Source organism: Pempheris klunzingeri, chromosome 19 (assembly GCF_042242105.1).
Source record: "Pempheris klunzingeri isolate RE-2024b chromosome 19, fPemKlu1.hap1, whole genome shotgun sequence".
NCBI lineage: Eukaryota > Metazoa > Chordata > Actinopteri > Acropomatiformes > Pempheridae > Pempheris > Pempheris klunzingeri.
The window spans coordinates 11,571,444-11,595,866 of record NC_092030.1 but is presented as its reverse complement, the minus strand read 5'-3'; the positions used below and the strand labels follow the sequence as shown (position 1 = coordinate 11,595,866).

At 42.1% G+C, this 24,423-nt stretch overlaps 5 protein-coding genes across 6 annotated transcripts; 4 read left to right on the top strand and 1 right to left on the bottom strand.

Annotated features, from left to right (window-relative positions):
- The first annotated feature begins 1,149 nt into the window (after positions 1 to 1,149).
- Positions 1,150 to 3,495, top strand: selplg (selectin P ligand). Its single transcript, XM_070850654.1, has 3 exons — positions 1,150 to 1,280; positions 1,366 to 1,477; positions 2,025 to 3,495. Exon 3 carries the CDS (start codon positions 2,030 to 2,032, stop codon positions 3,356 to 3,358), a length of 1,329 nt encoding a protein of 442 aa, XP_070706755.1. The 5' UTR covers positions 1,150 to 1,280; positions 1,366 to 1,477; positions 2,025 to 2,029; the 3' UTR covers positions 3,359 to 3,495.
- Positions 3,496 to 5,556: 2,061 nt separating this feature from the next.
- tmem119b (transmembrane protein 119b) lies at positions 5,557 to 9,556 on the top strand. Its single transcript, XM_070850955.1, has 2 exons — positions 5,557 to 5,609; positions 8,535 to 9,556. The coding sequence occupies exon 2, from the start codon at positions 8,551 to 8,553 to the stop codon at positions 9,391 to 9,393; it is 843 nt and encodes a 280-aa protein (XP_070707056.1). The 5' UTR covers positions 5,557 to 5,609; positions 8,535 to 8,550; the 3' UTR covers positions 9,394 to 9,556.
- A 4,789-nt stretch (positions 9,557 to 14,345) lies between these two features.
- Positions 14,346 to 15,841, top strand: LOC139218986 (chemerin-like receptor 1). The gene is made up of 2 exons (XM_070850748.1): positions 14,346 to 14,438; positions 14,541 to 15,841. Exon 2 carries the CDS (start codon positions 14,555 to 14,557, stop codon positions 15,554 to 15,556), a length of 1,002 nt encoding a protein of 333 aa, XP_070706849.1. The 5' UTR covers positions 14,346 to 14,438; positions 14,541 to 14,554; the 3' UTR covers positions 15,557 to 15,841.
- Positions 15,842 to 16,463: 622 nt separating this feature from the next.
- rnf185 (ring finger protein 185) lies at positions 16,464 to 20,527 on the top strand. Of its 2 annotated transcripts, XM_070850845.1 has the most exons (7): positions 16,464 to 16,591; positions 16,878 to 17,161; positions 18,038 to 18,056; positions 18,169 to 18,281; positions 18,524 to 18,578; positions 18,931 to 19,048; positions 19,146 to 20,527. In XM_070850845.1, the coding sequence occupies exons 2-7, from the start codon at positions 16,983 to 16,985 to the stop codon at positions 19,241 to 19,243; spliced, it is 582 nt and encodes a 193-aa protein (XP_070706946.1). In that variant the 5' UTR covers positions 16,464 to 16,591; positions 16,878 to 16,982; the 3' UTR covers positions 19,244 to 20,527. The 2 variants fall into 2 exon arrangements, with proteins under 2 accessions (XP_070706946.1, XP_070706947.1); XM_070850846.1 differs by having other exon boundaries at positions 16,562 to 17,161; positions 19,149 to 20,527.
- LOC139219060 (uncharacterized) lies at positions 20,498 to 23,291 on the bottom strand. Its single transcript, XM_070850844.1, has 2 exons — positions 23,162 to 23,291; positions 20,498 to 21,543 (listed from the first exon to the last, which is right to left on the bottom strand). Exons 1-2 carry the CDS (start codon positions 23,289 to 23,291, stop codon positions 20,831 to 20,833), a joined length of 843 nt encoding a protein of 280 aa, XP_070706945.1. The 3' UTR covers positions 20,498 to 20,830.
- Between the last annotated feature and the right edge of the window lie 1,132 nt (positions 23,292 to 24,423).

Genomic DNA, 24,423 nt, shown 5'->3' with positions numbered 1-24,423 from the left:
TACTCAGGTACTTAAATACATATTTGAGGTCCTAACCATGACTAAATAGACTTATTGCAACTTTGCACATCTACTCCACTACATTTATTTCACAGCTATAGTTACTGGTTGCATTTCATTAACATTTTATATATAAATCATAAGACTAGTTGATGAAAATATCACAATATCAAATACCAATATCGTTATTTTAGAAACACAGCATAACCTGCTGCTTCACCACATTACTGAGATGCTTCTTAAATGTTGTTGCATAATCTTATAATATTAGTTTATAGTACTTTTATTTTCGATACATTGAGTACATTTTTATTGTAAAAATGTTTAGTGGGCCTTTTGCCATCACTGTATATTATTATATTATATTACATTATTAATTATGTTACATTATTATAGTACGTAATGCAGCAGTGTATAAGTAGCACTTTACTGTTGTAGCTGGTGAAGGAGAAGCTGGCTTAAACTACCTCAGAAAAAGCTTCATTCTGTCCCACAGATGTTTGTTTTCTGGACTAATCTCTTTAAAAGAAAATGTAGTGTGAAATATTACATCCTCTTTGGGCTGTAAATGGTTAAATCATGTCAAAAGTTGATTTTGTATTTCTATACTTTTCTTGACCTGAAATTCAAAATACTTAAATTTGTCAGTGTTTTTTTTTTTTGTTGTTGTTGTTTCTTTTTCACAGCACGGCAACGTTCAAAACACTTTAAAACAAACTGAAGTTTATCTTCATAATCTTTTTTTTTTTTTTTAAGCCACATCTCAGTATGACTCAGCAGTGCAGGAAGTGACAGTTTGTCCTCAGTTAGATTTGTGCTTTGACTGTTGTTGCATATCCCTCTTTAATGGAGGGCACCAAGCCGGGCATCAAACAGCCACGTTTCTAATCCAGTTATCACATGGGCTTTCTCACTGATTGCATAGATTTTTTTCTATCCAGGTATTCTGTTATTATGTGTTATATGTCATTGTGGTCTTCAACAAGTGCCTTGACTTACTGCTTTTTACCAACATGACGCATAGCCTTAAATCTTAGACAGAAGTGTTGTGTTTACAGAACCGAGTACTTCCTGCTACTTTATATAAAGCGGTGGTCAGAACATCAGATATACTCCACACAGCTCCATCAGCAGGGTAAGTCCCACCTTCCAAATGAAAAAGAGAGCAGATCTTAAAATGTTGCAGCTGTGCCAATGAGTGATCATTAAAAGAAGCTACTGATACATTTTACGACCTTTTTGGTGCCAACTAAAGTGGTGCATTTCTGGAGGAAGTGTCAGTCTGTATCTGACTTTTCTAAAAACGTTATATAGTGGTGGTTTTAAAAAAAAGTGTGAACATTTCCTGTTTCTTCTATCGAGCAGTGCTACAGTCAGCGTGTCAGTGCTCTGAGGATGTTCTACTAGAGGGGCCGAAATGAACTCAACTTTTAGCAGATTTTACCCTCACATCCATCTCTTCTTCATCAGCACCAAGGTAAAACACTGGCCGGGGGCCTCAGAGGGCACATTTAAAGTCTTTGTGCTGGTTAAATGTTGTTGGTTTTGGGGATCGACTGTTTCCATGTGCGTAATGCTGTTGGATAAAGTTTATTTCCTGTTCTCTAAAAATACTTCTGTCTTCCAGGAGCTCTCAAAGGATGCTGATTTATCTGTGTTGTTTACTTCCTACCTTAAACCCCTGTTGTGTTCTTGACTTTGACAACATTTCAAAAGTTATAGGAAATCTGCTTTTGAATCCTTTCCTGCACTTTAAAGTTTCTCATATAGAAAAACACATCGAATTCGAATCATGGTTGCACAGACTGCTTTCAGAGTTTCAGATTGCCTCTAAAAACGCAGTAGAACCGTGAGAGTGTGACAATGGGTGTTGTGAAAGACGCATGACTGTTTCATCATATGATGTCACACATGTCACATTGATTTTCCCCTGTGTGTGTCTTTTTACTATGACATTTCATCCACAAGTGTTTAACAGTTTTTTTTAACCGACCTGTTTATCTGAATCTTTTCTGTCATTCCAGAAATAATGATGCTACTCAGCGTGAAGATGTATCTGGCTGTGGTTTGGGGAACATGTGTTTTGTTTTCCATGGAGTCCATGAGTGCTTCCATCCCAGGAAGCAGCAGCATTAACCCCACTGCTGAACCCAACAAGACGACAAAGCAGCAGATCAGTGCGCATGTGGTTTCTAATGAAACAGAGACACAGTCTGTGACATGGCAGCCAGCGCTCGAACCTGCAGAGATTAGTGTTGCTGCAACTGCAGCAGAGCCCACTGTGCCACTCACAGTGGAAACAGAAGAGGCAATCGCCGGCAACAGCAGCGACACCTCGAAAGACAGCACGGCTGGTTTTCTTGCCATGAACACCGTAACAGCAGCTACAAGCAGCTCAGGTTCACGATTGGTTCATGCCTCTGCAGCAGTGACCACAGCTGCAAGTGAAGCACAGTCTCCCCACAGCACGGCGATGTCAGAAACAGCAGAGCGTACAGAGGGTCCGTTGCGGCGACAATCACACACCACTTCTACTGATGTGACTGCTCCTGCAGCATCCTTCGCAACAACCTCTGCAGCACCACAGCTCCCATCTACCACTAAGCCTGGAGTGATAGCTCAGTTCTTTTCCACCACGTCTCCTGCTCATTCTACTCAGTCTCTGGTCTTCATCCAGAACCGCCGCACTCCTTCACTTTCTACTACAACCACAGCGAAGCCCACCTCTGAGGCAGCACCTGCGTTTGAGCCAACTTCTTTGCCTGTCGCAATAAATGTGACATCTACCAGCAGCACTGAGCGTTCACCTGCGTTTCAGCCCATCTCCACATCACAGTTTACTGGCACAGCAGGGTCGAGCTCCACCGCTGAGCCCCCAGCTATCTCATTTTCAACTGATTCCGACATTACCACCACCGCCACTGCTGTCTCCACCAGTCCTGCAGGAATCTTGATGCCCAAGAGGCTGCCAGTGCAAACGACCACATCAGCTCGAGCAACTACTAGAGCACCTCATGAAGCATCCGGCACTGAGGCCGAACCCTGCTCCACCCGGGGCGTGGTGAAGCACTGCCTCATCGTCATCGCCTCGCTAGCTGCGCTGGCCACCATCTTCATGGTTTCTACCATCATACTCTGCGCCAAGCTTTCAACAAGGAAGTACAAAGTCAAGAAACCTCAGCAGGCCACTGAGATGATGTGTATCTCGTCCCTGCTGCCTGAAAGGAACTACACCTACTCAAGACAGCGCAATCCAGTGGCTAACGGGGTCCTGGTGATCCACAGTGGTGGAGACAGCGATGAGGATGGAGGAGATAACCTGACACTCAGCAGCTTCCTTCCAGAAAATGACCGTTAAGCTTAGATGGAACTTTTATTATTATTGTTCTCATTGTCACATCCACGCTTTCATCAGACTTCAGATTAGACTGATCTGTCTGACGTCGCTGATGTGGAAACAGTTGCTGTTTGAATAAACTCATACTTCCCCTTTGATGTTGGTGGTTTTGGCTTCGCTTCACGCCCTATTACTGTGGAGGAAGAGACGTAGAATCACAGGCGCACACACACACACACACACATGCAAAAACTGTTTCTGTTTCATGTTCAATCAACCAAATTAAGTGGAATTTGGCAAGGTCAGGTCATCAAATGTGTATTTTAGGCAAGACTGTTTTTAATTTTATAATTTTACACACCTCCACAAGACAATTTTAATCAGGTGTGGCGACTGATCAAAGATTTTTTTTTACTTTTTTTATTTTTTTTTTAGAAAAAAGAAAACATCCGGAGCTGAGCCCTGATGGTATTTCACTTAGAGACGGGAGACAGGAAGGCTTGTTTTGTCCAGGGATTACTGTTCTTCACAGACACTGCTCAGTTTTTTAAGCGCTATTCTGGTGGCGGTTAGCTTTGAATGTATGAATGCTTTAATTTGATTAATGGTCACCTTTATGGGTTACGTGGGTGTTTGTGCAGAGATGCAGTTTCTTTATTGTGATAATTCATTCAACTTTTCTATCTATTTTACAGGTCTGTTATTACCTGCTAATGTCTGTGTTGTAATGTGGTACTAATTTTAGGGAAAACAAAGAAAATGTTTAGTTTGATGTGTTGAGGTTAAAGGCAGTTGGTGATTTCCAGAGGAGTCCCCTTGAAAGGCCTCCCCCATTTAAACCCAAGAACAGAATTATCCAGAAAGAGTCTGGGTTACACTGCCTCAGCATTCAATTGGATTTGACTGATGTTCTGAGTAATTCAGATAATCTTTGTGCTGTCATCATAAAAGTTCAAGTGAAAAACAATGAAACTGAAAGCTCTTTTTCCTCTACGCTAAAGGTGAAGTTCGTGTTCCATGTGTTATGTGCCTCTAAACAGTTAATAATTATAATAAAACTGAGCCGTCTGTGGACGAATCAGTTCCCTTATTTATGAAAGGCTTTATAAAGGGCTTTTCTTCTGCCCTGGTCTGGATTTCATATTCACTTCCCCTCCTGTGAAAAGAAAACAGAGCCCTGAATGCTTATTAGGGTCATGAAGACATGCTTTTTTTCTTCTCCTGTTTTTTTCAAGTTCAGCAATGTGCCACTGAGAGACCAGTGACTATCAACAGAGCTGAGACAAATGTAAACCTGGAGGATGCAAGACCTCATCTCATGCTCCTGATGACCATATAAAGCTAGCCTTGTCTTGACTGATCACAAACAAAGTAGACTTGCCAGAAATGCATTCAAACACATGCAGGATCGCAGGCTCACTCATACACAGACACACTCTCTCCCTTAAGTGGTCACACACACACACACACACACACACACACCGTGTGAGTTTAATTGCCTCTGGAGGGGAAAAAAAAACACCACATTGTTACAGTCTTCAGCTTGTGCCCCACTCCACCCCCCTTCTCCTGACCGTTACAGCTGTTTTGCCCACACAGGAAACATTAACCTCTTCCTGCATTAGCCGGTCACTCTTACATGTTGCTCTCTGACTCTGGTTGCCCCAGCAGGCCTGCTGTTTGTCATCAGTGTCAGAGGCTGAGGTTAAAGGAGAAGGCCCTTTCTGCAGAAATCACCAGGAAATCTTTCAAACAAGAACATACATGGGTGATGATGATGATGCTTCAGGGTTGGTTTGTAGTGTTTCTGTTATTGTTAAGTATTGTCTCACCTATCCCGCCTGTGTTGTCTCGGCCTTGCACATCCAGTTAGCCACACGGGAGAGAGGAGGAGAGGTCCCTGCCCCCACAGCACATTATAAACTCCTACCTAACAAGAACAATCTGTGTGCAGGCCAGGGAGCTCAGACACTCTCGGGGAAACTGGAGGGGGAGGAGAACAGTGGAGAGGCAGAAGGAGGGATTTGTCCTTGTGGTTAACAACATCTTTTTTGCGCTATCCAGACAAATCTCCAGCCTGAAATTTGAAACTGCAGATGTGGCGTGGCTCAGGGAGCAGTTGCCACTCTTTGCTGCCCTCCGTCTCTCTCTCTCTCTCTCTCTCTCTCTCTCTCTCTCTCTCTCTCTCACTTCACTTTTTCCGGACTGGTTGCACACATCCTCCAGTCAGAGGCGATTCCAGCAGAGACACTTCTTTGTACCACGGTAGATGGTGAGTAAAAGTTTTGAGTGTATTTTTTTTCTCTGAATGACTGCTCATTTTGAATATGTACTTTAGAAGAAGCTTCTTGACATCATGTGAGCTCACATGTCAATTTGACATGGCTGATGTGACAGCATCATGATGCCTTCAGAGCAGCACCAAGCCTTGGGAAATAAGAACATGACTGTTAAGACAATATTTGGCAATATTACAGTGATCTAGAAAGACAAAATCTAGGTCAATCTAGTCTTTTTTTTCTATTTTTGTAATTTTAAAAAGCCATTGAGCGAAGATTCATTCCATGTGTGTATGTGCATATGACCGCCTCATGTGCGTATGTATATGTGTCTGGTTAAACAGGCAAGTATATTTGTTCTGGGGTGAGTATGTGATTAATCGGCTGCAAAGAAAAAAAAACTCCCACCTTCTTTTTCCCAAAGAGAGCAGAGTTTCATGTGGCCCAGCTTGCACACAGATGGAGCAGAATAAGGATAAAAGTGTGGGAGATGCTGACAGTCGACACACAGACCGAGCAGAGGGTTGATCCAAATAAATAAACAAACTAAAAGAGATGGTTCGCCCAGTTTGGAAAGAAAAAACTAAATTTCCCATACAACCCTGTGTGGTATTAAGTCATGTGGATAGTTTTGGTTTTGTTTGCCCTCTGACAATTCAGCCACCACTCCAGTACCACACGGGGTAAGTAGGAAAACATACTTTCACTTAGCATGTTTAACTTTATGTTTTCTACTACTATACAGCACGTGTGTACAATTCACCCATTTGATCTGAATGAGTGAAAAGTTCAGGCCAAGCTGGAATAAAGCCAGGGGATTTAACTTTGTGATACATTATTAAAGACTAATGACTGCTGAAACTTTAACTAACAAAGACCAATAAAGTTGTCAAATTCGAAAGCTTTATTAAATAGCGAGGAAGTAGAGCTGAGTTGAAGTAGGTAGGATGGACGGAGGGTCCGGGAGACGGATGAGGGATGAAGGGTGAGGGTTGAGGGATGAAGGGATGAGGGCAGAATAAGGGAAAGAACTGAGGTTGTGGTCTGATGGACGGAATATGTAAATGAATGGTATTGGCTGGCAACATGAAGACAGGAAGGAACCAGTGTGTTGAGACTCTGGGTGGGGGAAATCGTCTCTTCTACCTTCTATATAGATAAGATCCCAAAATACACGTACTTCAGATGGTGAGACGCGTGTGGGCATTTCATATGTCGTTCAGGTCGTTGTGGATATAGGTGAGGAATGCTGGAGAGGACCAGCAAGAAGACCTTTGATTAATATGCTGATATAGGTGTGAGACAAGGCTGGACATGGTGCTCCTAAGGACAGTTTTACAAAGAAGTTGATTCTGCTAATTTAGACCTGAATAGTGGAATTAATCTTGAGAATTGAATGGGCGAACGTGATGAAGCTGGTGAGGGTCACGATGTCAAGCGAAGGGAATGAAAAGCTGTGCGTGGCGTGGAAGGCTTTGAAGCAGTTCCATCCGGTCAGGCAGGATGAGAGTGTGCAGGGACTTACGCTGTTGAGGTAAGGTGGAGGTGGTAGCTGAAAACGGTGGGATTGAGGTCGGACGGAGGTTCCGTCTGATGCCAATTGTCTCAATTTCAGGAATGGGAAACGGGACAATGAATCAATTGAGTTTTTGTGACCTGGGATGTGGAAGGCTCGGTTAATGAACTGGTGCTGGGCCGAAACCAGGGTGAGCCTCCGCACGAACTGCATCCTGTCTAAACAATGTGATGGTCCTTAGTTGATAATGTCTACGACATGCGCTGCGCTGCTGTCTTCTGGCCTGGTGATAAAGCCATCATAAAAGAAGGAGATGCCATTCCAGGAGGAAAGGAATACAAGCTGGCCCTCAGGGAGGGCTGATGTGGAGGACAGAAAAGGAATGTTGTGCCGATTGAGCGCTTGAGTGTAAATGTTTGGAGTTGAGGGATGTTGGCGAGGTGTATTTGGCCTATCATTCAAGTGGCTGGATCTCGAGCGGGTCGGAGTGAGGGGTCTTGCGTGGGCGTCATCTCTTGGACGTTGAAGCCAGGATCTTCCCCCGATGTTGCTGGGCGAAGGCCGGACATCCTTGGAGTCGTCAGAGGTTGATAGAGGTTGAACATGGACGGCTGAGTGCAACCGGGGTCGCTGAAAAGTTGGGATGTTAGAAGATGGAGGAGAGTCTGAAATTTCAGGAGTTAGCTTATCTTCGAAGGGGTCGCTGTCTGAGTGGTTCAGAAGGAGCTCTTGTTCCATGATAGAGATGAGTGATCGCGATGCAAGTTTGTCACGAGTCAAAACTGAGTCAAAGGGGGAAGAAATGGATATGATGAACGTGGTCATTGTTCCTGAACCCAGTTATAAAACTTCATTTTGTTTTGGTACAATGAACAATGAACAATGAACTATACTGTATGTCACCTTTATATTATACATGACACACAAAATTGTCTAGGAACTGTTCATTGCACATGCAAATTACATTTAATATGGAGAACTTAATATGCTGCAGAGATGTGTACAGAATATAATAACGGATATTTGATTCAGTGTCAGGCCCAAGTACGTATTACCATTACTTTTGATTCACAGAATTAAGCATCTGCTGAAACCAGAAAGTCCCTTAATAGTATTTTCTGTTGTTCTGAAGGTATTTCCACAATCCTCCAAGACTCATTTGTGTGACATATTCTGTTTGCTGCCCATTTCGCCAGACATTTAGCCTGTTTCCAAGTTGCAACATCAGTATTGGCAAATATAAGTGTAAAACCTAAAGCCTACATTTAATCTGAGTATGGATACATGTCATTCCATGTCTTCCCATCTTCAGCAGAGGTTTTATCAAAGATCACCAGGTATTTCCTTTTCAAACTCTCTTCACATATGGCATGGCATTTATGTTGTTCACTGCTATTTACAGATCCTGAGGGGAAACGATGCTCCCGATGGCCCTTCATCTGATTGGTCTGTGTGTGGTGTTTTACATCAGCAGCAGCTCGGCCACAGCTCTACCTTTTTACAGTTCTCTAGAGGGAAGTACAGACGAGGAGGAGATCGGTAACTTAACTCCCTTTTTGCGTACCAGCAACTGGTCCTCTGAGTACCAAACCACACCTATTGGCCCCACACACGTGGAAACGGATTTTCTGGGCAAAGTTGTGAGTTTTCTGGAGGAGAACATGCTCCTTATCCTTGTTGCAGGCTCTTTCATCCTTCTTGTCTTCCTTATTGTCTGTGGGGCAATTTTTATGAGCCGCAGGCGCAAAGTCAATGCCTACTACCCTTCCTCCTTCCCCTCAAAAATGTACGTGGACCACAGGGATAAAACCGGAGGTGCTAAACTCTTTAATGAAGTGCCAGAAAAGGCTGCTCCTGAGCAGGAAAGTGAGCCAGTGGACTCTCACAAGCAGCTCCAGGCTGACATTATGAGGGCTGCCAAGAGCCTGCGCACATCAAATAAATCTGTTGATGCTGCAGAGGGAAGCGACCACAGTCAGAAAGTGGCAGACCATAGTCCTGAGGACAGCTCTAAGCCAGATGCCAGCATCCTGGACCAGCAGCTACCACGCCTCCCTGAGGAGAAGGAGCTGTGTGAGCTTTCTGACAAGGAAGCAGCAGCAGCAGGCAGTCCTGAGCTGAATCCTTCAGAGCAGCCTCATCCAGACGAAGATGACTCACAGGAGCCTTTGACTGGCAGGAGACTCCGGCCCTCCTCTCTACATATTCACAATGACTCTGCAACACTTCAGCTGATCGCAGGCGAGAAAACTGCCTTCTAGATATCCTGAACACTCTGACCTAAATATTTTCTAACTCTTAAAGACCATGAGTGACCTTTTAACAAGCATGTCTCGAAGTTTAAATGTATGAATGTAGCTTAATTCCAGTGATAGGTGTTTCTCTGTAATATTTCATCATACACGCAGCAGCCTGTGGCTTTACTCTGACTGAATATATGATTCTCACCATATTATAAGCACCATAAACATCCGGCCCACAAGTTTTTCTGGGGTGACTTTTGTGTTGATTAAGAATGTGTGTGTCTAATTCCTGCATGGGAGCCCTGTCAGTACACACTGTGTGGTACATGGTCCCAAACACAAACACAGAGTACAGACAATGTCTTACAGATCAGTATTTGAATGTTAAATATTTGTAAAGAAAACCACTTCATGAGAATAGTTTTGGTTTACATGCCAGCACAGTAAAATTCTGATTATTGATTAACAGCGAACCTCCTCAATTACAGATCGTTTCACTCATCATTTTCACATTATAGGAGGAAGTGCACAGGTGTAATTAATAGCATTTAGAACATCTGCATTTCATTTAGGCAAGCCAGTTCCACAACCACCATATTGTGCGTGTAGATCACTCCAGTGTTTTACACATACACTTGATCGCTTGATTGATCTGAGCTATCATTGATAAGATTAGTTCCACCTGTGCTTTCCCGTTCATGATACGGAAAAATGTCAGACATAAAACACTCAAATACAAGATACTAAATATATATGCTGCTCAAAGTCATAAATGGCACTTGAAACAAATGATGATTCAGGATATTTTATTATAGACTATCAAGGAAGCATTGCTAAATAATTACAAATTACACTTAAAACCAGTGGACCCTTTCATTGTTTCAAGCCACTTTTCTTAATTGCATATGAAAAGCTCAGTACTTGGGGTGCAGACAGGATACTTAAACAGCTCTTGGCTTTAATCAATATCTCCATCACTCCACAAGCACTACATCTTAAGATATGACATAATCTCAAAATAAGGCTCCACTTTGGACCAACAACCCAAACATTGCTTAACTTGTGCGTTTACGTGACTGGCTAAAAGATCCAGTGTACAGGATTAGAGGACCGCAGACTGACACAGAAAGCCTGGTATAACAATGCTACAGAGGGTTCACAAAGGTGTACTTCTCATCAACATATTAGGCGTGCCTCATCAATACTGCAGGAAAGTGAGGTGGTGATGCTGCACTACTTCTACTTCTCTTCTTGGAAAGCAGGAAGCACACAGTGGCAACCAGCTCAGAGTGCAAGTGCTCTTTTTAATTACTGGCCCTGACTGCCTCCTGGTGGTCATCCTGTTGCTTGAGGCGATAGTCAGCCAGGGCAGCTTTGATAGCATCCTCCGCAAGCACTGAGGAGAGACAGTTAGAGGTTAATTACACATACGTGTGTGTGTGGAGCGAAAACTTAGTCACTGAAAACTTACTGGAGCAGTGAAGTTTAACCGGTGGAAGACTGAGCTCTTTGGCAATGTCAGTGTTCTTTATCATCAGAGCTTCGTCCACCTGGAAAGAAAAGCACATAGCTCCAGTAACCACAAACCATTTCCAGTTAATGATAAGACTTGAGCAGAGCAGAATAAATAAAGAATATGAAAAGCACCAAGAGGCAGAGAAAGAAGTGTCATGTCTGTAATGTGTTCACTCACAGATTTGCCCTTCACCCACTCGGTAGCCAAAGAGCTGGAGGCAATAGCAGAGCCACAGCCAAAAGTTTTGAACCTGGCATCCACAATCTTCCCCTGGTCATCGACCTCGATCTGTCAAATTAGAGGTTTTTGAGTTTTAGTCCAATACCAAAAGAGGGAAAGGACTACTAAACCTTTTTACTATCAGATTGATTCAATTCGTAAAAACTTCATGTGAGTATTTCATTTTCAAACTGTGGATAAAATACCGTAATAAATTCTACATGGTGTATTCCCTAAAAATAAAAGGGGAAATGCTTTACAGCAGTGCTAAGCTAAATAATTTAAGACTTATTGCCATGTCTTTGGTAAAACACAAATGTAACGTACCAGTGCTCTGTGTACTTTTAGCTATGTTAACATAATTCAGCCTTAATGGCTCTGTGTATATACAGAAGGGAGTAATCCATCCATGCTTAGTGGCAAACATACCTGGAGCTTCATTACATCTCCACAGGCTGGAGCCCCCACCAAGCCGGTCCCGACATTCTTGGAGGTTTTGTCCAAAGTGCCCACATTTCTTGGGTTCTCATAATGATCCACCACCTTCAGACGGAAAAGAAAGCAAACACTGAATTAGGAAGACAACGACACGTCAAAGCGGGCTTCAGCAAATTGCTGAAAGTATTCTACAACCCTGAAATAAATGTGACGTAGTAAAAATATAGCAGTATCCTGGGAGGCCTTCTGTATTCTGCTAGTCTAGACGTCTTGAGCATCACTGTTATACAACTGCATGTTTTCCCCATGACGTAAGGGACATTGACCTAAACAGATTAGGACTGGATTTCATTGTCAACTATATCAACTCGTGCATCCTGCCCTGCACCCCATCCCCCCCCCCCCCCCCGTTTCTGCTGAGTCATTCTGACCAACACATTATGAAAAGGCCGAGCAATGTACGAAAAAAGAACATTTATCATTCAAAATTACATGTGATTATGAAGTTATGAATTCTACTGTTTGTGTGTCTTTGTTCTCGGCTATCTACATGTCTATGATCTTTTTAATCATTTTATGGTCCAGAATAAACGTTGTTTAAATAAGTTTCTTTATAATCGGACAGCTTTTTAAGAAACTTCACACATTTTCAAAGGAAAGCAGATATATAAGTGGATGTTAGCGATTAAGCCTCACTCACCAGCTCACAGCCATTATTACAATACGTCACAGCCAAAAATAATAAAGGTTTAAACAGTTCCTAAATCATTCAAACATTAAGGGAGTGCAAACCATCTGTTTACCAGCATAGAGCATCTTAAATTGACAGCATCTTTGATGATGCCATAAACCTGTCTCCGTGTTGCATCATCTGAAGGAGCTGTTGTGTTAGATTAGAGTTAGAACAGATATAATAGTTATATAATAGAGTTTTAAAGATGGTGCATCCTCAGTAAGATGGTAGAGTTCTTCTACAGGTATAACAGAAGACTCGCAGGTTTTTAGAACACGGTGCTACTTCACCATACTGCCAACCCTTAACACCCCATTAATCGGATGTGATTCAAGTATTAAAGCTGTGGCAGTGCCCAGCTGGAGGATAGATTAGTGACGTTATTCTAGTCTTCAATTTATTGACAACCAAGCATGAAACAAAAAACGTTAACTGGCTTTATGTCATGTTAGCTACACAACCACTGTTGACGTTACGCACTTCTCCCTATGACAATGTTATGAAGCTGTGACAGCTCAAAGCTAACTGTAACCTGTGTAAACATAGCTAGCGTTAGCACGCCGCGTTGCGACAAGCTGGAAGTATTACCTTCTGGTGGTAGCAGCACTGAGTGATGAACTCGGGGGCAGAGAGAGTCCTGGTGAGGAAAGCCAGCGGACTGAGACACTTCTTAGCCACGGTACCCGCCATGTCGACACACTGAGCGAGTGGCGCAGTTTGGAAGAGGAGAGCAGCTTGATCCTCGTAAAACTACAGTCCGACACGTCACTGCCAAGGGGAGGGGCTAAGCTCATCACATCTGCGCATGTCAAGTGCCCGATTTCTGTAAACCAGTGGAGGGGAAACATCTTTTCCAAACACAGCAGTCAGCTAAAAACATGTGATCACAAGTTTTAAGAGTATTTTTTTTTACTTTCGATACCTACATATATTTCGGTGCTAATAATTCTGTATTTGAACAGATAGTTTCTTGTAATTTAGTGTTTTGTAAATGGTGGTATTTGCACCTTCACCTACATAAAGTTCTGAATACTTCTTCCATCATTGTTGAAACATTATGAAACACAGGATGGGCTCTTTAGAGGGAATGGATACAATTGAATTCTATTAACTGCTTTAATAGAAATATAATAGATGCTTGAATCAAACTAATTTGTTGGTTAGTTACCTTGTGACTATTTGAAAATAATTTGGTCCGTTTTTGTCTACTACATAACTGCATCATATGATTTTTTGGGAAGTGTGCTAACTTACAAAATCTGTGCTGTACATCAATACAGTCCATGTACAATGTTCGATGAAGACATTAATCTGAGTACTGTGATAATGTATATGTAATATGTAACTTAAGAAGGTGTTGGTAACAATAACGTCGTCTTTATTCAATCCCTTTGCTTGATTTAGTGAAAACCTTAATAGACAACAATATCACTGCAAACATGTCATAGTTACTATTTATCCCAGAAAAACATAGAGGCTAACAACAGGGGTGTTCAATGTTTCATATATATGTGGCAATAATTACTTGCTAAATGTCTAAAATATGCAAGCCAAAAGCTTCCTCTTCCTGCCATTTGTTGTGCTTTCTTACTTAATCATCTAGAACAACGCAAGTATTACAAGTGATACATACCATGTACTGTATGTATGTGACCATGTCTACAACCTTTGTTAAAATCATCTCCTTAGTGAATTGTAATAGACAGATTGTGGTCACTTTTTTCTCAAAGATATGAGCATAAATGATGATAAAAAATGATTTTGATGCGTGATATTTATGGAGTGTACATGATGCCTTTTTTGCTCTTTGACTCTTTATCTTTCTTTACTACAGCCATAGTCAAAAATAAACTTAGTGAATGACGATTCCCTCTTAGTTACAACAAAATGTGCTACAGGAAATCACACTTGACCTAAACTTTTGCACGCACTGCAGTTATAGAATGGTCTCTCAGCGCAACCTTGGTTAAGACATATTAGGTGGTACGTTTGTTTCTTTGCATGGGTGTGTCTTTACATTAGATTGACATTTCTTTTCAGTTGTCTCTGTGACAGTCACTGGCCCTGCACAGGAAACAGAAGTGAGAAGTTTCACTCTGCTGCAAGGATTCAGTCAGAAGGCAGCTTTTAATGATTCAGTCCACATCGAGGAGTAGCGTAAGTACATTTTGTGTCACGGTTAAAAATTGTTATCTTATATAATCATGTATGTTTATGTATATATGCTTATAAAGAAAGGCACTGTGCTTCATATTTCAGGAGAAGTAAGCGGTATGGAAGTGGATTATATTGAATATGGTGACTACACTCCACTCAATGACACTGAGAACATAACTGAACTACTGACTTCCAGTAGTTCTCAGCCTTCTTTGGCTTATGCTCTGGTCACAGTCAACATCATTATATGTGTTATTGGCCTTGGAGGAAATTCACTAGTGATCTGGATCTGTGGAAGGAAAATGAAAAGAACTGTCATCACAACCTGGTACCTCAGTCTAGCCATTTCAGACTTTTTGTTCTGTGTCTTTTTGCCCCTGGAAATTTTCTACATGATTACTTCACACTGGCCTTTCGGAGTGATGTTGTGCAAGCTCACCTCCTCCGCCCTGTTTCTCAACATGTACAGCTGTGTGTTTCTGTTGGTTCTGATCAGCACCGATCGCTGTATAATGATTTTATTTCCAGTGTGGTCACATAACCATCGGTCAGTGTGGAAAGCATTCGGAGTTGTTTTCCTCATGTGGCTCCTTTCTGCACTCCTTACATTGCCCTCGCTGATTTTTAGACAAATCACAGTCCATGGCTCAGTCACTCAGTGCCACACTGACTACAAGGACCACTCCAGACACAAGGCAGTGGCGCTGACTCGATTCATCTGTGGCTTCCTGATTCCTTTCTTGATGATTGTGTTCTGCTGCTTGGTGCTTGGTGTGAAGCTGAGAAGTTTGACCATCAAGTCAACAAAGCCTTACAAAGTCATGGCGGCGCTCATCTTGTCATTTTTCTTCTGCTGGGTCCCCTATCATGGCTTCGTTCTTTTGGAGTTAGACTTAACGAACCACAGCCTGGAAGTGGTTCAAACTGGTCTGAAGGTGGGGGCCACCCTGGCTGCAGCAAACAGCTTCATATCGCCAGTTCTCTATGTGTTCATTGGTAATGACTTTAAACAAACCCTCAAGCGGTCTTTGACATCAAAGATGGAGGAGGCAATGGCAGAGGATTTTCGTACAGGTGGTCACAATCATTCAAGGAGCAGGTCAATGGAAATGATCTAAATCCAGTTAAAAACCTTTGCCATCAATGATAAGGAGCATCTCACTGTACAGAACATGATTATAGAGCTGGGCGATATTGACAAATCATATGTTATGACATATTCAACATCAGCTGTGTATGATCTGTTTGTCATGATGATAAAGTCTCATGAAGTTTTAACATAATATCAAATGGGCATGACACAATGATCACATTTGGTGGTTTGAGCTATGTTGGTCAGCCATCAATTGGCCACTGACATCAATTCTTGTGACTTTCAACTTTTAAATAAATCTTCACACTAAGATATGCTTTCATTTAATCATTTTAAGTGTGTGAATGAGTTACCTTGTGCTGTTATGTTTGCAAACCAGCTTTCTTCAAATTGCCCCTTCCATGACTAATGAACTGTTTTGCATTGAGTTAAATGTATATATCATATATACCACGTATAGGCCTGCTGTGAACTAATATATAACTGCAGGAAAACAACGTAATTGAAAAACAAAACCTTTATTCCTAATCTTGTTACAGAAATGGATGCTTATTTAAAAATTCTCATGGACAGTAAACAAGTAAATTACAGATTGACATTTTTGTAACTTAACTACAGTTCTATAAATTTCAAACCTCCCTTTGATTCAATGTAGTAATCTAGCAAGCGGCATTGTTGTGTTTGTTTTATTTTAAAGATAATAATAATAATAATAATTTACTGCGTGGTTAACTGTCATCCATCCTGTTTCCAAAACAGCAGTACCAGCAATTGTTTAACACAGAGCTTAAAGGTGAGTGACACTAAATTTACAGAAACACCATTCCAAAGTACTGATAATAGCTCCATATCATCTGGATATGTAAACTAGGTGACTGCCATTTCAACTCAGGGAGGTAGTGGTGTTGTGTTTACTGACTTGTGATTGGTGGAGCCTCTTGTCTTGACACCTGACCAGGCCTACTGAGGGCATGAAAATCCCACGTAGCCCCGCCCCCCACCCTCTGGATCTACTACCGGTTTACGTCAGTGGCGCTGCGGACGTGTGATGCAACCAGCTGTAAGGATATTCTCAACTTCTCACAATGAGTTTTTATTTCGAGATTTAAGCCACTTTCTGAACGGCAGTGCGGATTAACGCTGTAGGATTTGAAGTCCGTTGCTCTGTATTCGGCGAATTTGGAAATCCGGAGTCAGGTTTCTCCAGTGCTAACGTTAGCAACTCCGTAACGACACATTTTCTAGATGGGAGCTAGCTAGCAGCCGGTCGATTTTATTCGATTTCACTCCTTTCTCTACGAATTATTTGTGTCAAGCTCGGTTTGTCGTCTTCTCCTCCTTGCTAGCTACCAACCTCCATCCACTGGGCCTCCATATGTACTTCGTTTGAAGCGCTGGGTGCCAGCAAAGTCACCCACCTGTACCTTCCTGTTGAGTGGAGCTGTTTTTAAATGGCCACCGCTGCCCCCCCTCCAGCCTCTGGCTCTACCGCGGCCACTGAAAACCCAACTCCCGGATCCAGCGGCTCTACTGCGGCCGACAGTGGCAGCCAGGATAGCACTTTCGAGTGTAATATATGCCTGGACACCGCTAAGGATGCCGTGATCAGCCTGTGTGGACACCTCTTCTGGTAAGGGCTATTATTGTGACCCAAGTTTGCAGATTTGCATTACAATCCACCCCAGTCAGTGCATTCAGGCAGTCCAGTTTAAACTCAGCCTAGCTAATCTTGCTTTGCAAAATAAGTGAACAAGCGATGAGCTGGGTATACAGTGGTCTTCAGTCTGTTCTACTGACCAGGGTCGTTTTTGAAAGCTATAATTTGTAACCACCATCATCCATCATGGTATTCATAGACCAGCAAGTCTACATTTAAAGATTTTTATTATTTAAAGACTTAAGATTTAGACATTTACAGACTTGCATAAAATACCAAATATTTGTTGGCATTTTCCTCTTTTTATATAAAAATATAATATAAAAGCCTCTCTGAATAAAGTTATCCAAAGAATTTTTCCAATTTTCCATAATACTTGAATTTGGGGAATTAGATGTAGAGAGACTGGAATATGTTTACAGAGTGTATTCTATAAAAGTACAGTTACTAATACAAGCCGCTAGTGCAACACAGTGTAAAGGCAAGCAAACGTGTTTTGATTTGATCATCTCTGGCAGGTTTCACATATTACTGTCCTCTGCATCTGGTCTGGTATTAGTGGTGCAAATTTAGTGATTCATTTTCAAAGAGGAGATGAATGGCAAACCAGGAAGCCATTTTTCTTTTGTTATCCCTCATCTTTAGTAGCTGGGGCCACCCTCACCTTTCACTAGTGAATCTATGAAACGTTTTCGTCTGTGACCACAGGATATGGATGCCATTTTTTTGGTAAATGTTGTATATCTCGCGCAGTCAGGTGGGTCTAGGACAAATATAAAGTGTAACTAATTAAACCACTTCGCTGTCCAACACCTCAACTCTCATCTTCCTCTGTCTCCTCTCCATCAGTTGGCCTTGCTTGCACCAGGTAAGCTGAACCTAACTTCTACTTTTCTGCTACTTTAAAACAACATCGCAGTTATCTGTGCCATAGAGCTGACTCAGACAGTCAGGTCATTAATATCTTTGTCTTCATGCAGTGGTTGGAGACCAGACCCAACAGACAAGTGTGTCCAGTGTGTAAAGCTGGCATCAGCAGAGACAAAGTTATCCCCTTGTATGGCCGGGGAAGCACAGGTCAACAAGACCCCAGGTGGGTGCTTTTGTCTAGTGCGAGGGGTCAGACTGACTCTACACTTCATGCATTATGTAAACACAATAATCTCCAGGATTCTCCAGTGGTGAATATGTTACATTTGCATTTCATAAGGTAACATTTAATACTACTGATTGAGTAACAGCTTGAAATGAGCTTTTTTCAAGTTTCTGATGAACGTATAAACAGTGAAAATCAGTGCAATGATGGCTTTTACTAATTGTGGTTTTATTTTATAGAGAAAGAACACCCCCTCGACCACAAGGGCAAAGGCCTGAGCCAGAAAATCGTGGTGTAAGTACTATGTATGCTTGTGTGGTAATAACATAATAGCACTTTGTGATTTCATGTAGTTTGTCAGCTGATGAGCAACATTATGTATTCATGATGAAACCATTACACAGGATGATGTAGGTGCTGCCGTCCAAACCTGCACGTTAGTCATTAATAAAAAGCTATGTCCAACTGGGATCTATTACATGCTAAGCACTGAGGTCTCTGGAGAATGATCACTAATTGCACTGGCTGTTGCGTCACATCTCACCGACCGTGTGTTAAACTGTACCTTAGATATGCGAATACATGGCTAGACATTAAGAGAATCCACACAGGTTTTCATGCTAATGATGACATGCGTGTTTCACAGGGCTTTCAAGGGTTTGGCTTTGGAGATGGAGGTTTCCAAATGTCATTTGGAATCGGTGCCTTTCCATTTGGTATTTTTGCTACAGCTTTTAACATCAATGATGGAAGACCTCCTGCAGGTAATTATGTTTTACACATTTCACCATGACACTGTGACCTTTATAAAAAAAAAAAAAAAAAAGAAATAAATAACCTGTTAACAAATTTTCCAAACAGCAGCTCCTGGGACACCACAGCACATGGACGAACAGTTTCTGTCTCGACTCTTCCTGTTTGTCGCTCTGGTGATTATGTTTTGGCTGCTGATTGCATAAATGCATGGAAAGTCAACATCTTGGGGTAACCTAAAAGGTTTTACAGAGATGTGATACTACGTCACATCGTCATGGTTTGCACTAATGTGTTTCTGCCTCCATGTTTTTTGGTTCTTTGATTTTCTCTCATTGACACAAAGCAATGTGAGAGTTGAATGAGGCATATTTTTCTAAATAAAGAGACCTGTGCTAATGCAAGGATAACAACTTCCAAGGTGAACCACATAGTCCGTTTGAAATCATTAACAGAATTACAGTGTGCTCACAAAGCAGCTCACCAAAACTCTTACTTTGATTCAACCAAACATCATCACTTAATGGCTACATGCACGTCCGTATCTCTGTTCTTTTCTTTAAATCGGACATAAATTAGGTTATTCAGTAGTGAAAAAAGCTGAAGATATCATTCTCTGAACATTTTCACTACGCATTTTTAATTAATACATCGTTTTTTTTGTTTAGTTTTTTGCTACATTTACTGCATTTAAAGTTGTGCTCTGCTAAACAAAAGACCACCAGTGCTCATATAACTTGGATTTTCATTCACACTTCCAAGCCCATATGTTTTAGATGTTAATTTACTTTGGACCTCCATTTGGCCCTCTTATTGTACCCTAATTTATCCCTATAAACTTTTGGGGTGGCTTTTATTGGAAATTGATTTTAATCAGTTGGCTGTACTCTTACTGGCTGGTCTTAACAGGAAAAGCACAGCCGTCACTAATTACATTAATGATGGTTCTGTTCTAATAAGCGTCCCTGTAAGTCCCTGACAGTGAGACAGATCATTTTTCACCTGTGTTTTTCCTACTGTAACACGGCAGAATGTCTTCTGTGAAAGAGGCCAATTAATGCAAGCTTTTTTTTTTTACTGCATGTGCTTCCTCCATGATGCCTCTGTTCACTAATGTACTGAGAATATTGGTTCTTATTTTCATCTAGCTGTACCAGATCTTACAAATGGTGCAGGCCATTGGCAAAATCTACCAAAATCGTACACGTTGTGCGGGCAGACATTGTCTCTTTATTTTAGATGAGATTAAAAAGAAATGTGTTGATGCATGTAAGCACTTGAAAGACTAATTAATGAAACAGTGCTCCTCTCCAAACTGGAAAGTCTTTCATTTTGCCCAGTTCTGTATATCACTGTAATTAAATGTAAAATACTGTAGATTAATACAGAGTTAAAATGAAGATTTGCTGGTTGAACATGAAACCACTTTTCTAAACGTCAGTCCGCTCTAATGACATAAAGCTGTGTAAATAAAAATGTTAATCACAATCTGTCTGTTGTCCTGTTGGGCCGTCATTCTCGCAGAAGTCTTACTCGTCTAATAAATACGCAAAGCACACAAGACACACCAAACCAGTGTGTGAAAAAATTAACCAACTTACTCAATACTGAAATCTTGTGAAAAACAGAGCAAGTTAGTTGTTCTTCATTAACATCTCTCACATGAAAAAGGGATGTACTTCAAACCCCACCACTTCATTATGTAAAAAAAAAAAGAAAAATAGACATTTTGCTCATTTTGTGTAAGAGGTTTTTAGAACAAAATGAATTACAAAAAAGTCAGTCAGTTTGTCCTAGTCCTGCGTTTCTGGCTCTGGCAGTTTCTCTTGAGATTCTGGCTGTGTAACGTTGAACTCTGCTTCATACATAATCTGCTGGATTTTTATTTTTGTCTCACACCTTTTCTGTGGAGCAAGTCGCTTCAGAGCTGGGACAAAGCTCAGCAGAAACAGTTCATCCTCATCCCGTGACCTGTTGGGAAATGAGGCGCCATTGTCTTTGACCAGCCATTTAGTAGGTGATGGTGTACTTTGTGAGGAGGGCAGTGAAAGCGAGTCAGGCATCAGGCGCCGTTTCCGTCCAGTTTTGCTGCTGGGGGTGATCTGTGTGGTTGACGGCATCTTAGCCAGAGAAGCCAGCTGGGCCATCTGTGTGTCTTGAGACATTGAAGGGAGCTGCGTTGCAAACGTTACCTGGGGCTTGAGGTCAGGCTGGCTCACAGGGACCTTCATGATGGGCTGCGGTGTCTTGACCGCCTCAGACGATGCGGTTTCTCCCTCCACGCTGCCAGATTCGTTGTCAGGATTGTCATGGTCATCGTCATTGTTGCCGCAGATGTCTGCCACTCCACTTCTTGACCCAGTGAAGGGTGCAATGAAATTCATAAGTTGCCTGTATTTCCATCTACTTTGCACGATCTCTCCTTGCTTCTTGCTTTTGATCTCCATTCGGACTTCCTTCAAGTACCTGTCCCTCATGTTCTTCCATTTTCTTTTACACTCATCAGCTAGAAAAGTAAAATATCTGTGTTAGGAGCAAGAAATGACATTAAAAACGCTGGACAGGAATGACAGAAAATAGTATTAATATCAAAGATGAAGCGGTCTGTAACCTGTACATCCACTAAAGCTGCATATGAGAAGAAAATTAGCAGTTTTTAAATCAAGTGTTTCAATAAAATGATTTTCATTTGTCTAAAAGGATGCACACACGTTAGATTAATGAATGCATGAACTCCCAGGGGCCTCGGCCCAGTCAAGGCATGCATGACATCACCCAGTAAATTACTGCTCAGTGATCAATTTATTCACTGCTGTTGGCGCACAGACTGAGCGAGGCTCTTCAGTGGCACATGGTCGGCCATCTCCGTGCTAGGATACAGTAAGAACACAGCAGGGTGGACAAAAGAACAGCTACACCTTTAAATAAGTAAACTGTTTTACAATGCAAAATGCAGCCAATGCAGAGCATCAGGGCTTCAGCTGTTCCTCTGTGAAGTCGAGGTTTGATTTTTGAGACATGTTGATTGTGGCCGATACTAACGATTATTTTATTATGGATTATCTTCTTGATTAATGGATTTAATCGTTTGGTGTATAAAATGCTAATTACATTACTGAAATCCAAGGTGATATCTTTCGAACTGCTAGTTTTGACCTTCCGCAACCTAAATGTATTTAATTTACTGTACAATTAAGAAAAATCCTCACAACTGAGAAGCCAGAAGAAAGGAATGTGTTTTGCCTTGAAAAGGACTTCATTCATTAACCGATTATCATGAGTAATTCTCATGATGATTGTTACTCTGTGCTGTTGGGCTTTACACTAAAATAATACAGGGTGAATGAACAGATTCACCAAAAAACTGATCAGAATCTTCCTAAATGTAGAATTTATGGCAGATCTGCTGTAATGGTTTGCATTCATTTGCATAGGCGTTCCCAATTAAATGGCCTGGGAGTTGTCAGTGTAATGCGGTATTAAAATATAGCAAAAGAAAATAAATACTTTAAAAATCCCATGAAATGATCACGCCTTAAACATAAGTGTTGATAAAGTTACACAGATGTAGGCTAAAGGAGGTCTGGAGGTCACTGTCAGTTCATCCGTGTTGAATGCCGCCCCATCGGTGGCCGTGACTCGGCGCACCTGAGTGCCTGTGAGGGGGCCGGGGGCCCTCCGTCCCCCGGCTCTCACATGTCCGCTCCCAGAAGCCTTCGGTGGAGACGCTCTTGTCGAGCAAGAAGAGAAGCACGCGGCTCGGTAAACGCCGCGGCTCGGTGACGCTGAGCGCGTTTCCTCCTCCGCCGTGCCGTGTGGGACACGCGGCTGGCGGCGCAGTGGCAGAGCCGGTCCGTGCCGTTCGGTGCAGCGCGGCCTACGGCGGCGAGCTGCGGCTGCTACCGCTAGCACGGTGCGCGCGGCTGCATCCACACCGCCGGGCTGCACCCGCGCGGATGGAGAAGAAAAACCCTAGAAATCGCCTGCAAAGGACATGTGAAACACCTATCCTCTGGAAATACCGCATGTTTTCTCATTTCCATCCGTTTACTGGTCCACGCCAACATCAGCTAAGCAAATAATAAGTGGCAGTAAAGTTGTGATAAACATTAAAAAACACTCACATGGGAGACCCAGTACGATACTGATGTTTCTCCAGGCATTTGCCCGACTTTCCGTGCAGCGGTAATTCGGCAAAGTGACATTGTAAAGCTCTGGGTAATTAAATACAGCCAATATTAACTTCTCGTCCATTTTGCCCCAGTGTTGTGCCTGACTGTGCTGCGCGGACGCGGAAGCGGCAGTCTTCTCCCGCCTTTTCCGCCCAGCTGCTGCCCCCAACGCGAGTTATCGCGAGTGGCGGACTGCCTGCCGCGCTGTGTCGCTCCGCCGTTCAACCGCGGCCATTGTCGTCTCTTGTCACAGGAGGGCGCACTGCGTTAGCCTGCTCTGCTCTGCTCTGCTCAGCTGTGGATTTAAAGTATAATCCTTATTTTATTGTATCCTAACGACGGGGTTCATTTCACATTTTGGAGGCAGCAATCATAAATCTCTGGGGTCACCATGATTAGCACTAGAATAAGCTCCCTTTTTTGCACAAAAAAAAGAAAGTCAGAATTAGTTTAAAGGCACTAAAAGTAGTTTACACAGGCACAGGCTGCAGCATGCAGCATAACAAAGGCATATTCCACATGTTTTTTCGATAATGTTGTTAGATTTACCATTCCGTTGTGCTTAATCTGTTTGTCGCGCTGCTATTGGGATGTTAAAATGGTTAACACAGACAGAATCCTGAAGCATTTTCATCTTCCAGGGGAAAACATGAGAAAAAAAGCAAAGAGAAACATAATATTTAGATATTAGATTAGAGATGGAGTTTCTGCAACCATAGGGTTGCTTTCTTGATTCCCCTCATATCCTCAGGATATCATATGAGACAAGTGTTTTCTGAAGCTTCAGCAGTGTCCCTGCACAAATCTGGAGAAAACACATAGAGGAAGGGTGATTATCTGCATTTCCTGGTCACACAGCTGCAATCTCTGATTCCTCTGGAGGTTTCGGGCCCCGGTCCGGCAGTAAATACAAACGCTGAGCTTTTTCACATGTGGATAGTCTGATGCCACATGGGAAGTCAGTGTGTGGGTGTATCTGCAGTCCCTTCTCACCTGTCTGAATATGATTTGTGTCCTTTATTATTGATGTCTTAACTTTCTTTGTCCCACTAACCTGCTGTTTAAGTAGCCATTTGATATGTCTGACCCCAACACATAACCCAAAGGGCATGTTATTCGCTGATAATTCTACAGAAATGAATCTCACACATCGGCACCATCAGAATGATTACAATTCTGCATTATAACTGTGTAGTATTTTGTCAGTATATCTG

Bases quoted from the DNA above. Each gene is read 5' to 3' on its own strand.
- selplg (XM_070850654.1), top strand. From the start codon at position 2,030: ATGATGCTACTCAGCGTGAAGATGTATCTGGCTGTGGTTTGGGGAACA.
- tmem119b (XM_070850955.1), top strand. From the start codon at position 8,551: ATGCTCCCGATGGCCCTTCATCTGATTGGTCTGTGTGTGGTGTTTTAC.
- LOC139218986 (XM_070850748.1), top strand. From the start codon at position 14,555: ATGGAAGTGGATTATATTGAATATGGTGACTACACTCCACTCAATGAC.
- rnf185 (XM_070850845.1), top strand. From the start codon at position 16,983: ATGGCCACCGCTGCCCCCCCTCCAGCCTCTGGCTCTACCGCGGCCACT. The intron at 18,579-18,930 runs GTAAGTACTATG...CGTGTTTCACAG, and splicing joins CTGAGCCAGAAAATCGTGGT to GGCTTTCAAGGGTTTGGCTT. The intron at 19,049-19,145 runs GTAATTATGTTT...TTTTCCAAACAG, and splicing joins TGATGGAAGACCTCCTGCAG to CAGCTCCTGGGACACCACAG.
- LOC139219060 (XM_070850844.1), bottom strand. From the start codon at position 23,291: ATGGACGAGAAGTTAATATTGGCTGTATTTAATTACCCAGAGCTTTAC. The intron at 21,544-23,161 runs GTGAGTGTTTTT...TTACTTTTCTAG, and splicing joins TATCGTACTGGGTCTCCCAT to CTGATGAGTGTAAAAGAAAA.